We start from the raw sequence: 14,020 nt of genomic DNA on the forward strand, positions 1-14,020 counted from the left end.
GGAGGGATGCTTTGTCAAGATTAAAGACTTGCGGAAGCAGAAATCTTAAATTTTGGAATTCAACAGGCCTAACGCCTCAGCTTTATGCTTTGTTCCTATATCCTTTCTGTGTATTCAGCAAGAATGCTTAGGAGGCATAGGAAGCCAGGCTGCCTGTGTGCCAAAGAAGGTTGAACTTGCTGTATCCATAGGTACCTAGTTAATGGAAGGATTGCATTTCTTCAGAGTCTAAAAAGCATTTAAAGGTCGTTGAACTAAAGACCATGTAAATGCAGCTGTTGCCAAGATGAATTAACTTGTGCTGCAGGAACAATGAATCCATTTAGGACCTCTGAAACCAAGATTTTTGTTACAAATTTTGAATCACAGAAATACTAGAATGCGGTGGGGGAAAATGCAGAGGTTCACGAGGGAGGTGTGGAGTTTTCTCCCAATTTAATTTCTTTTGTTTTGCCTCTCTGCTTACAGATTCTCACAAACACAAAGATAAACACAAAGACCGAGAACACCGGCACAAAGAGCACAAGAAGGACAAGGAAAAAGACCGGGAAAAGTCCAAGCACAGTAATAGGTGAGGAAAAAGTGGATGAAGTCTTCATAGGCTAAAACACCATTGAATGTGCAGTCTTACAAGAATTACTCTGATAATAAATGAGTATGGAATTGCTACATTTTGAGTGTGGTTTTTATAAGTGTAGGTGCTTTAAGCCTGATTTTTGTCATTGCCTGCATTTCCATGTGGGTGGCTGAAGCTGTGTATCTTGCAAATGTGAGCTGATACTAATGCATAAAAGATTATTGTAGCTTAGTGTTGCTAAAGGTGTAGAAAACTAGCTCAGCCTCACCTTCATGCAGATTGATTGCTTTTGTTCATAAACTTTTGTGTGTGGTTCCAGTCATTTGTCAGGAATGTGGCATTCTTTCCATGCTGCTATAAACCCCCACCGCTTTAGCATAGTGACCCCCATGTGGCTACTAAGCCTTCTCATAATTAGAAGTGCCTGGAAAGATGGTCCCTCAGAATGATGGTGCTATCCTTGGCCTGCCACCACAGTGGCTGAATGTCTCAGCTGTGTGAGGTAACACTGGGAAACTTGCTGGGTTAGATGGATTCCAAAGGATCGTGTGCTCTTTTGTCCGATGTGATTTATGCACTACACTGCCACTGTACGGGGAAGGTGTTTGATGCCAGTCACTTGCCAGGTCACCACGCTGATGTGATAGCCTGTAGCTCTTGAGCTGGTGAATTCCATGGTCTAGTTGCTCCCTAGCCTGGGCTGTGAGCTGCAGGAACTGGGATGTGGAGGTCTGTGTGATGATTTGGTGTGGCAGAGTACGACGCACAGGCAGGATGTTACTCAGAGAAGTTTCCTCCGTCGTAACTCCTGACACACAAGTGTCATGGAGCCTACACTGCCAGCAAAACTTGGAAAAAACAGTTCCTGGAGGAAAAGTTTCTGGTGTGGCACTTGGGAATGACAGACAGTGTTTGTGCTGTGGGCAAACGAGTGTATTAAGTAATTGCTCTGCAACTGTGATAGCACTGTCCGAAAAGGAACAAAAAAGCTTGTGTTAACAATGATTCCTATTAAAAAGAAGCATGAAAGAGGGAGTCTGTGCAGAGTAGTGGGTTTGTTTTATTGGGCTCATACTTGAATTGAATTTTCTGTGATCTTTTGAGAAGTTGCACAAGCCTACTGTTCCATAATGTGTCTTTTTTTTTTTTTTTTCGAAAGTAAATGATTGATGGGGAAAAAACCCTAGGCCAAATAACTTGAATTTGCTGGCTCTCACAAGGATGAAATACTTTGGACACGTTCTTTGCCTTTGTTCACACGTCTGTATTGCCTTGATTTCTAGTTTTCATTTTCCTGATAATCATGCACCCCAAAACTGACTGCCTCACATTTCCAAATGCTCATTGCTTCACTTGAAAAACCATTCTCCTGCAATCTTAGCAGAGCACATTCTTTTGTAAGGAGTAATGTAAGCACTGTCTTTAAATTCCCAAATTCATTAATGCTTTGACTTCGTTTGTGTAGGAGTTGGAAATGGTCAGCGTGTTTTTAACTGGAAGAACTAATTATGGTTCATAACTTGAAGCTGATTTTGCAAACAATAAATACCAAAACAGTGGAAAGAAGATAGAATGGCTGCGATGTTTTGCGAGGTGTAGCTCAGGAGGTGATATGTAATCATGCCTTGTCTTGAAGTACTTCCTTCCTCCCTACCATGTTGTCTTGAAATCCCTCTGGGAAACGCATCACATTTTCTAGGCACGGTGCCTAATGCTCCCAGTTGTTTTCATGTCTCTGTTAAGTGCTTGTGTGTCCTGTGAACACAGAATCTGCTGCATCCTGGGGTCCCAAAAAAGGTCGCTCTCTGTGGGTGGCATGGCTGAGTGCATGCATGTGCAGGCAGTTTGTTCAAGGCATTTTGGAGGAGGCATTACACAAGTAATGCTTTGCCCCTCAGGTTCCTTCGCAAGGGAGGACTCTCCCAGGCTGAGTGCACACTCTGCTTTCAAAGCTGCCACCTTAAAAATTGATGTATTATAGTGCTGAATCTTGAGATTCGGTCTTGAAGGTGGTTCTCTGGGAAGGTAACGTACATGGACATGCCTGTGATCCTCTTTGGATCACTCCTTTAGGAGTTCTCCAAAATCTTCACTGTCCCATTCAGGCTCAGTCATGCACAGGGTATCTGGCTTCTTGCTGTGTAAAAACAGCAGACTTGTAACAAAACTTCATAGAAATAATTGAAAGTTAAACATTTCTTCCCTAAATCCTTTGATTCAGCTGTCACCCATGCAATTCCATAAATGTAAGTTATGTCTGTGAGAATCCGATTTTAGGTGACCGTTGTTTGAAGGAAAAAAGCCTGCCTGTTTGTACTGAAGTTTCTCCTTTGACAATGAGAAACAAGTGAAAAATAGCCATGATTCTGGTAGAAATTAATGAAAAAATCTCAAGGAAACAGTAAGGGGAGGGGGGGGGGTTTCAATGTTTTTTATCTCTATGAAGAATTTTTAAAGTACTTGATAATAGGCTGTAAATTAATCCTTTGGAAAAGTTGATCTTAGATTTCTAGAATTGCATGTAAATCTTCACAAAATCCATTCTGTATTTCTGAAAAGCTGCTGTGTTACTGCAAAAGCTGTGCTGTATCTTTGGTAGTTCTCAAAAAAGGTTGAATGGTGCCTTAGCAGAAATTGAAGCCATTGTTTTCTGGGAGACTTGAATTGGTGCCTCTGTGACATTTTATCCGTGGTGTGTGAAGAGCCCCTGATTGCATTCTGAGAAGCACAGTGCACACTGGGCACAGTTAAGAGCACTGTGTGGTTGTGTTTGAAGCAGATAGTTTTTGTGTCTGTCTGTAATCGTTTGACAGTTTCATTTCCTGTCCTATACTTAAAAAAAGCTTTTAAAATAAAACCTGCATCAAGAAGACAGAACATCTCCAGTACAGGAGAATAAATGTTTCCTGTATCCAGACTTTGAAGGATCTAAACTGCCAAGATAAGTCTCTGAAATACCTAAAATAGACAATTCTGATTTCATATGACAGAAGTGTGTGGAGTGGTATGTAGAACTTCTTAATTTTGGTTCTTGCTTTCCTCCTCTCCCACTCACAAGATGACACTTCTGTGTCTTAACCACTCATTTACAGCTGTAGTAAACTGGGAGAGAACATTTGTGTGCCTCAGACCTTCCCGTCACCCCTCGAGGAAAGAAAATGCAAAGCCCACTTAAGAACAGTCTGCATCAGGGAATAAATCCACATCACTATCCAAAAAAGTGTGGTTTTTTGCTCATTTTTTTAGCCCCATACTTCCTGGTCTCCAAACAAAAATCTAATACACATCCATTAAATATAAATGTCAGTGGTTATAAAAATAAAACGAAACAAATCCCATGTGGCAGTAGGTTTCTGATCTGTGGGAGTTGAGTGTTTCAGACAAGTGGACCACATATAATAATGGAATAACAGGTCCTTTGAAGCCAAGCCTTGTTAGGGAGCGGGTTGGAAGTGTTGGCAGTAACAGGTGTCTCTTTGCCAGGTGTCCTGGGCTCTCTGCAGGGAGAGTGGGCTGCCAGGAGCCTGAGGAGGGCAGGGCTGGCTGTGACAGGGAATGGGAGCGGAGAGGCTGCTCTGCAGCACTGAGCCGTGCTGTCAGCGTGACAAGCACCGGAGCCGCAGGAAGAAAATCTTCTGTCAGATTGCATATTTCCTTCATTTACTAAAACCTCTTGTGATCACAGCTTGGGATGAACCGAGGCATGGAACACAGAAAGGATTCACAGACCTGATCTTCACTGGCATCTTCTAATTTTATGGTTTTGCTAGGAAAAACACAGATTCCGGGCATTTGCTAGCCATGGGTGAAGATAAATTTCAGGTCAGATTTCTTGCACACCTCCTCTGGTTTATTATGTGATCCTGATCTGCTTGGAATGGTGTGCATTGGGGGCAGGAAGAGGCAGGGATACCCAGTGTAGGGGTAAAGGCAATTTTTTTAAAAGACCTCACACCTGCTGTTTGCTAGCACAGCTGGGTTTGTTTTTCTACCCCATTTTAGTGCACAGTTCACCTCGAACAGTTTTCTAATGTGACAGTGCTTTCCAGTAGTAAAAATTTTTGCTTTTTAGTAGTCTTCTTAATTCTCCATGGAAAGCGTGTGCTAGGCATGATCTTCATTTCGCTGTGTGAATATTGTTCTAATTCCTAAAGTTTTTATCAGCTGTTGGTTAGTCCCGATTTTCATCTTGTTCCTCTTGCTGAAGGCTTGATCTGTTATCTGTGAAAAGACTCCTTTCACCACTGGGAAGAATGGTTTCAGGTTGTTTTATTGCATTGCTGGAAACCCAGCAGGACCTTTGGGGCTCACATGTTCATTCCCTGTAATTCCATATGATAACCCTCTAACAGCATAATATCCTGCAAGCCAGCTGAAAACCTGGCCTTCCCTGGGGTGCTGCTGCTTTGGAAGTGCTCCCTGCACAGGCAGCTCTTCCTTGGTGTGCATTAGCCTGGATGTGATCACAGTTTCCATTAATACTGTATTGCGTCAAACGAGACGCGGGCTGTGTCACCTGTGCCCTGTCCCCATCGTGGTTTTGGGCTGCACTGAAATCACAACTCCCTGTTATTTTACGCTTCAGTTGTGCTGCAGCAGCTCCCGAGCAGGCACAGCTCCGATGGCAGCCGGCTCTGGCACTCGCTAGTAGCAGATTCCCTGTCACGAGCTAATTACAGCAGAGAGAGGAAATAAGAGACACTTTAGATAAAGCATCCTTCCCAGCTTGTGGTTTTGAAGCTGGAATGGAAAGGGCCTGGGAAGGGATTATTAACGTACATAAATGGCACCTGAAGAATGCAGTGTTAAATTACTGCGAAGCTGTTGCAGTTTGAAGGAGGAAGCTGTGATCTGCACATCTGCTGTTCTTTGGAAACACTTTCCACTTGTGACTTTCCCATGTGATCTCGGCCTGAGCAGCTGCTGCCAGGTGCCTGGGCTCCCTTCCTCTCCCTCTCCTCTCTCCTGCAGGCATCCTCATTGGCAAATATATCCGTGCTTACAAGGGAAATGGCTTCTTCTGATGCATTTTCTGCTTCGTCTGCTTCAGCCTGAGCTCTCCACAGCCTTTGGATGTCCTTGTTCACAGTAAAACTGTATATGGAAGGCAGTAAGCAAGCTGGCACGAAGGATGGAGTGCTTCAGGTGTGCTCACCTGGCCTTGGTCTGAACTAAGCCAGTAGTACCATGATACACCTGTCGATGATGTAATCCCTTGTTCTGCCTGTGTTAATGGGATCTCCCACTACACTTGGTTGCCTTATAAAAACACAAACAGTGCAGGTTTTTCAGCATTAAACACCTTCAAGAGGTATAACTCTGAGTTCTGTTGCAGTGATGCAACTGCAGCGGTCTAGGTGAGAAGGAAGATCTTAATTTGTCAGCAGGGATGGGTATGAGCAATTGTTATGATCCAGTTGTCCTGTTTTCAGGCTAACTTCCCCTGAAGCTCCCCTCTGTCTTTCGGGGGTTTTGCTGTCCTACTTCCATGACTCCAAGCTGGCTTGTTGGCCGAGAGGTATGTGCAGGAAAGGTAACAAAGGATTCACAGAGCCCTGAACAATGAATTCAAGATAAAATTAGCAGTGTGCATGTGATCTTGAGACCGTTTTGCTTGGTTTCTTTAAAGAAAAGTGATTTTTTTTTTTTTTTCCCCAGTTTTGAATTGGCCAGGAAGATAGACTTCTGATCTTTAAATTGTTCCCAGTCCCTCCTAATAATAGCTTTGGGGTTGTCTGGAAATAGCTTTCTGATAGAAGGCTGAAACTCCATCTTCAGGGTAAGGATGGCATCCTGTTGCCTTCTCTTTTCTTTTGAGATTAGTGTGGTGGTTAAATCGTGTTCACTGTAGGCTCACATGTGTATCTGAGCCAAATGAAAGACCAAAGCAGCTCAGCTTGACTGCAGTTAATATGCGAGCAACTTACTTTGCTTTGGGAGAAAAAAAGAAGTTCCTCTTCTAAGGATTGTTGCTTGAGGCTTTTGTTATCGGCTCATTTCCGAGGGAGCTTTTCTGGGAGATGGAGATTTCCATCCCTCCAAGAGAAGAGGGGCACAAGCCTTCCTTGATGCACATGTCATAAGTTTCATGCTGAGCTGTTAAAGAGCTGTGGTCCAGTGTCTGGAAACACACAGGGCTGACAAGCAGGCTTCTTACACATAAGGGAAAGAAATTTATGCTCTCTTTTAACATTGGAGTGAAAAGTACACAATACCAGATTTTTATCTAGGGAATTCCTTCCAGTCACCGGGAGCAGCAGCAAGCAGGACCTCAGGGCCAAGCCACCAGTGCTGATCTTTGGAAAATGAAGCTGCAGAGTGAAACTGGAGACAGAGTTTCCTTGGGTTATCTGAGCCCACATTGCTTGGGTGAGAAATTTATTGCTCATTGCAGAGCAAAGGGGAAGGATAGTCTTATGATAAAAAAATTTAATTAAAACCAACAACTAAGATTGAGTCAGGAAGCCGACTTCTAGATTCTGGCTCTGATGCTGAAAAATCTGAGAAACTGTGCTGAAAAATTTCGATTAGATTGCATGACAGCTTTTCAATGCTGGCCACTTACTCTCTTTCAAGAGAGATATTATTTGAGCATCTACTTTTAAACAAGCCTAAGTTTTTAGAGGCTTTAGCATTCCAGCTGTAGTCTTGTAAGCATTCAGCGCACACAAATGTGTGTGTCTCTCTAGGCCAATGGGATTTTGTTTCTGTTTCAATCTTAGCTTTGCAGATCTAGATTGTCATCTATTAGTTTGCTTTTAATCATGCTTTGTGTACATCCCAGGGCTGTTCCAGTCACATCCTGAAAGCGAGTGCTTTTGGCTGCTAGTGAGAATGAATGAGTATGGTGCTTTGGAAAACCAGAATGTTTCTCTCTCTTTTGCTATTCCAAATTCTCAAGCCACTGCCATGATCTTTTCTTCAGAGCACTAACTCCAGTAATTGCAGTGTGTATCATGCTTTGAAGATGCAAATTAATGTCTGAGTAAAACATGTTATTTCAGGTAGGATTTTAATACCAAATAAGAATGAGTCAGAAAATAAACACAATCAGACTTGGAAAGAACAAGATGGGTCTGAGCCTTGTGTGTGTGTTTGTTATGATTTTTCTTGTATGTTTGAATTGTAGAATCACAGAATGGTTTGGGTTGAAAGGGACCTTAAAGCTCATCTCATTCCACACCGTGACATGGGTAGGGACGCCTTCCACTAGACCAGGTTGTCCAAGCGCTGTCCAGCCTAGCCTTGAATGCAGGGATGGGGCATCCACAGCTTGGATTGATCTAGGAAGGTTGAATATTGATTATTGATATCGAATGTTATTATTGTGAGTATTGGTTTAAATATATGAAGGTTGAGATCCCTCTTAAATTGTCAACCTTAAATCTTTGGCAAATGGGGTACCTGGCATACAGGTACAAGTGCAAGGTATCAGGTCAGAATTTCCAGACCTTCCTGAGTTTAAAAATTGTAAGTGATGTGTAGCATTAGTGTTTTCAGTCAGTCAGTGAATCTGATTGGAGCAAAGGAAAATTCGCTAGGTGTCTTGAGCTTGGAATACTGATGAATAAACACGGTACAGAACCTGGGATGAGAGATCTGAGCAGGAGCAGCAGGCATGTCGTGGATTTCCAGGATCCAGTGTCAGGATGTTCCGTGTCTGTACTCGCATGTCCTGAGCACACCGTACATAACATGATCTGTGGGGTAAGAATAGTCTGCAGTTGTTGAGTCTGCTCACAGGCAACATGTGGTGCTGTGTGTCTAACTACAAGCATTTCTAGAGTGCCTGTTGCCTTTGCATGTTTAGATATGCCTTCACTGCTTTGTATGAAGAGGTTGCTGGAGAGTTAAAATGAAACTGGTTTCTCTTGCTGCTGGTCTCTTAGTGCCACACAGTATGTGAATATACTGATTTCCTTCAGAGATGGATTTTCGTGCTTTAGCTGCTTGAACTTGGATGGCTGGTGTGTATTCAATTTATTCAATGTATATTTATTGGAGTGTTATTATTCAGGCTACTCTAGGCTTGAATTATTTAGACCTTTGGCAGGTTCACATCCATTTGTCCGTGCTTGCCTCTGCAGTTGTAAGCTGGGTGTGGGTCAGTGTATTTGTGACTGTGATTGCCTTGCTCCTAATCACACACAAGCTCTGGGAACTGGTTGATGTCCTGCTCTCTCTCTGTAGCCATCAACCCTTTTGCAGTCTGGTTTTGTGATAAAAAGAAGTTTCAAAGAATCTGTAATCGGCATTCCTGACTCCTTTTTCAGGTCTGTGTTCACCCAGATTGGTTTGGGCTTGCACCTGAGTGTTGAAATAACTGAAACATGGAAAGTGCCTTTTTCTAGTAAAGCTTTTTAAGGGGAAGCACAGTGTGTCCCAGAGAGCAGTAGTGATGGGAGTCAAGTGCTGAGAAGGGAAAGTGTGAACAGCCAGGATGAGGAAGGCATCTGGGTGGTGCCTATCCATGCTGATTTACACCATGCCTTTGACTTGCTAAAGCCCAGGGTGACCTCAGGGAGTCCACACAACCTTTTAAGTGTGTATTGAGGTCCTGTAGAATTGCTAGGCTTGTTGCTTGGCTTCCACAGCACTGCTGCTAATCCTTGATGTTTCTATTCTGAGTCTCCTGAGAGTATTGCCTCAATTTCTGGCCTCAAGGCTTGTCATTCCATGAGAAACCTCATTTTCATTTGAAAACATCCACGTGTCTTTCTAGTTGATAAGAAAAACTTGAGAATGTGATACAAATTTATCCTAATGTCTCAGAAATCAGTGGGTAGGAACAGAATAAAGGTTGATTTTCTTCTTCTTGTATGCATTTTCTCCTGTGTTCTGACTAAAAATTCTGGGTATTTAAACTCTCAATACTGCTAATCATAACACCAGAGTAGCTACAAACCAGACTCTCACTTGGAAACCTTTGTTGGGTTCTTGCCCCAAAGGATGGGGCTGTTTCAGCAGAGCTGGGCTGGCTGTGGTGGTATCAACAGCTCCAGCTGAGGACTGCAGCATTATTCCTGCCTTTTCTGTTTGACTTTGCATAAGCACAAGGACATCACATATCCTGTTTGCTCTGGTTTTCCCATCTGTTTGGGAATAATAGAGATCAGCGGTTTTCTCTTTAAGTTCCAGAGATGAGAGCTGCTACAATGACAATCTGTTGTCTGAGCAAAAGCTGACACGGGCATTGACGGGGCTGGCGGCTCTGTTCCAGTGACCTTTTATGTGGACTAGGAAAAAGAGGAAAAGCAGAGACAGTGGGAATTCTTCCTAAAGTGTTGAACTTTAAAGTGTAGCAGCTGTGGATTTCCTCAGCAATCCAGGCTGATGGGGAGTTTCCTGAAGTGGAGGCTTGGCAACTGGGATTTTGTGGTATCCCTCCTGTCCTTCTTCCCGAGGAGAATGGATGGTGCCTGACAGGAGGTTGTGGTAGATCTTCCTGTTAAGGTGATCCCTTATTTTTTAGGGTTTGTAATCATCAAAACCTGTGATTCTTTACCACTGGAAATTGTATTAGTCAAATCTCCTTGTGTTCCCCTCTGCAAACACACTCTCTTGTTTTGCAGTGAGCACAAAGATTCCTCGGAAAAGAAACACAAAGACAAGGAGAAAACCAAACACAAAGATGGCAGCTCAGAGAAACACAAAGACAAACACAAAGATAAAGACAAGGAGAAGAGAAAGGAAGAGAAGGTGGGTGTCTCCTCTGGGAGAGACAACAGGATGGGTCTGGCTTATGCTACTGAATAGTACAAACTCGATGGGTTAGATGTAGCTTGTACTCAAGGTTTCTGTCAACCTGGAGAGAACTATCCCAATGCTAACCCAGACACCTTGTTTGTGGAGTGCTAGATATGAACTCATAAGGACTTTATCTGCAGGTGTGTGAATAGAAACAGTTCCACAGTGAGCTGTGTCCACTGGCTCCACATTTTTTCTCGTTACATTTCACTTCGCCAAGCTTGGGTTCAGAGACAAGGGAGAAGAATCTGTCATATCACATTCAGTCCATGCAAGAACAAACTATATACTTAATTCCAATCTGCTGAGGAAATTGGAGAGCCAAAAAGTACTGAATTGACTAAGACTTGCAGAAAATGTTGCCTCTCTGTCATGTAGGTCACTAAGGACTACAGGGGATGGAGATAGTCACAGTTCCTTCTGCAAGTTAAATACCCTGCATTGTGTTGGAAAATGCTAATCAGCTCCTACTTTTTATGTTTTTCAGATGAAGTCATCTTCTGGTGATATAAAAATAAAGAAGGAAAAGGAAAATGGTTTCTCCAGGTAAGAAACCAGGTCTATGATCTGCAAAAAGCTGCAGTTTGACTTTTCATAGGTGCTCAGTGTTTGAATCCTCTCACTTGGTCTTGAGAAAAAATTGGGGCACTATTAAGCCCTTCAGAAGATACATTCTTCTCAGTTATGAGAATGGGTAGATCTGTGTACCCAGTAACTGGAGATGGGAGCTGTGGAATACCTGGTGTCTGCCTGCATACCCTGGGCTTGTCTAAGTATTAAGGAGCTGGATTCTCCTGAGGACAGACTGAACTATGGGAACATTGGTAGCTGGGTTTGAAAGAACCTCTGTTGTAAAATTGGGACTTGAACGTGCAGGCAGTCTGCTGGAGACAGGACCCAGCAAAGCCAGTCCAGATTGCCTCTGTGTGTCTGTCCTGTATGTGACTGCAGCCTGAAGCCTTTGCAGAGGAGCGACAAGAGTGACATGTAAAATCAGAAGTACCTTCAGGAAATGCATAGATGTCCTACTCTAGTACTAAATTCCTGCTAATAATAGAACCTCCTGGACTTGAGTGTTGTGTCAGTCATCGATAAGTAGTCTTTTTAAACACCTAAAGTGAGCAATTGATGGAAGAGTACTTTTTCTTAATAGTCAACCAAGATCTCTTGTGACTTGTTTACAGCCCAGCCATTGGTTATTTTTAAGGTGCTAAATCAAGTCCACTGACTTACTGAAGGTGTGTGGTATGGTGGATGCATGCATCCATATCTGTTAGTCAAGAACAGCACTCAGTTCATGAATTCATTTAGTTTATGAATCCACTTAAAAATCAAAACAAACAAAATCCTTCCAGTTTCATTACGTTCTGTGGATACAGAGAGGTTGGGAGAAGGCACCTGCCAGGCCCATGCCTTTTAGGTATTCTGTGTTTGTTTTGAGTGTGCCCTTCTGACAGGAGTTCTTACATCTGTTTCATTTCCCTGCTCCTATTTAAAAATACGAAAGAGGGAGTCAGGCTTGGCACAGGACAGAGGCGCCATCTCCAGGCCCTTTGGGGAATACTCAGGAAGAGAGCAGTGACATTTAGGTGTTTGTGGTGTGGCAGACAGTTAATAACTGTCTCTACCCTCTGCTGTTCAACACAGTTGTATGATGTGCTGATCTCACCAGGGATGTTGGATGTTCTCATATCAAGATAACTGAATCCTCCTTAGGTCCAAGAGGTTTTTTTAATGAGTTTGAGAAAAGCCTGAAGGAGCCATCACAGTTGTGCCTTCTTCAGGGCCAAATGCTGGCTAAGAGTAAAGTAATTTTTTTTATTTTCCTGCTGAAATATTCTTTTACAAGTTCTGCAGAGAAAAATGTCCTTACTCAGATGGTTTTGATTTTTCCTTAAGACTTAGTACAATGAACAGTGTTAGAGTCTTGGAAACAATGCAAGTCAAGGTTCAGCTTGGTCGTACAGCTCCTTTCTTTTCACAGACTCACACTTTATTTCTTCCATTATAAAACATTGTGCAGTATTTCAGTGTTAAAATAGACAATGTTAAAATAGATAGAATTCCTAGGGACTTTACAAACAGTAGCTCTACATTTCTGCCTGAAAGGGAGAATAGGTTACCTTTTTTTCCATAGATGTTTTGCAGCTGTCTCTGTGCTGCACACTTGTGTCTTACTTAATTACAGGCGATGCAACAGAAATGGCTTCATAGAGCAGCTTGTTTGTATCTCCCCTGAGCTGCATCTTCCAGCACTGCAGTGGCTTTAGAGCTGTGAGGGAGCAAACTGCTTGTTCTGCTTCACGGACACACTGCCAGCTAACATGAGACTCCCTAATGTCTCCTGCTGACTGTGGTCTACAAAGCTGAATGCTGCTTATTTTAGTTCTGACTCCATCTGATTGCAAAATCCACATGTTGACTTGGAAACTGAGTCAGTTTGATATAGAAATTGCTGGTGGGACATGAATAAGGAAGCCCAAGATGGCACTAAGTGCTTCAAAATGTAATTTTGGACTCTTTGAGGCATCATTTTCTTTATGACGATCAGTGAAGTGTTTCTGTGAAATCTAGAAAGAATGAGTTTGTCTAACAGAATAGTCTCTCTTGCACTAATACTCTATTTTTTTTCTTATTGCTAATGTCTTGGGACAATATGGCTGAAAACATTGAGCCTAACTTTGTGGTCTGTTGAAAGGGACAGGATTGTTTGCTTCCTGCAGTTTGGATAGTGAAAAGAGACTGATCTGTTTAACTTTGCCAAATCTTTGTTTCCTTTTCTGGTTTTCACATGCCTCAATATTTAGTTGGCAAAATATTCCAGGGAATAGCTTTCAAATCTTTGTTTAGTTGATAATCTTTTTCCCTCTTAGAAGCCTCAATAAGGGTATTGAGTTGGAACTAAACAACATCCTGCATTTGACTCCACACAGGCATTTCAGTTTTTAAGTGTATTTGAAAGTGCTGGAAGCTATAGTGGTTTTTACTCAAAACCTCAGGGAAACAAAATGAACTTTGAGCTGTTGACATTGAACTTGATGTTGCTTGAGAAATGGCAAATGTGTAGACACTGAATAACTCTCCTTACACTATCTGTGGATGTTCAGAAAATGACACATCGCAAGTCTTTGGGGTCCTATGATGGGCAGCACATTTCGTGGAAGACATGCCCATTTTGCAGATGATTATTTCTTAAAACTTAGTTGTTGCTGGTTTCCAGGAAACTTCCTCTTTTTGAAAGTAGAACCGTGTTTCTTTGCTTCTTTTTGTAGTCCGCCACGTATTAAAGATGAACCAGATGATGATGGGTTTTATGCATCTCCTAAAGAGGACTCCAAACCCCTGAAGAGACCTCGAGAAGATGATGAGTAAGTGGCGTGGGTGCTGGTGACTTGGATGTTTGCCTTTGGTTTTAAAAAGAGAACTTTGAGGGAGCAGGTGGAATTTCAAGTGATCAGCACAGACTTCTTGAGATGGGTACTGGAGGTCTGAGACCAGACTCCTTACGCTGTTACAAGTTCTCTGAGCAGGGCAGGGATAGTATTTTTGCTGTGCAAGGCAAAATGCCATTACCTGCTTCTGCAGATGGTGCTGTGAAATGTTGCAGAACTAGTAAATAAAAAAGAAAAACCCCAGAAGGCAGGTAAAGACTGATGAAGATTGTAAAACAGAAATGTGAGCACATGAGGTATTAAC

The 14,020-nt window shown here is 42.5% G+C and overlaps 1 protein-coding gene across 1 annotated transcript in view; it reads left to right on the forward strand.

Annotated features, from left to right (window-relative positions):
* The window catches only part of TOP1 (DNA topoisomerase I), a 66,646-nt gene that overhangs the window by 28,647 nt on the left and 23,979 nt on the right, over window positions 1–14,020 (forward strand). The window contains exons 3-6 of the mRNA XM_039563441.1: window positions 469–571; window positions 10,150–10,282; window positions 10,818–10,870; window positions 13,597–13,692. Of these exons, the coding sequence (XP_039419375.1) occupies window positions 469–571; window positions 10,150–10,282; window positions 10,818–10,870; window positions 13,597–13,692 (385 nt within the window). The remainder of the gene's footprint in view (window positions 1–468; window positions 572–10,149; window positions 10,283–10,817; window positions 10,871–13,596; window positions 13,693–14,020) is intronic.

The sequence above is a fragment of the Corvus cornix genome, chromosome 20 (assembly GCF_000738735.6).
Source record: "Corvus cornix cornix isolate S_Up_H32 chromosome 20, ASM73873v5, whole genome shotgun sequence".
NCBI classification, from domain to species: domain Eukaryota; kingdom Metazoa; phylum Chordata; class Aves; order Passeriformes; family Corvidae; genus Corvus; species Corvus cornix.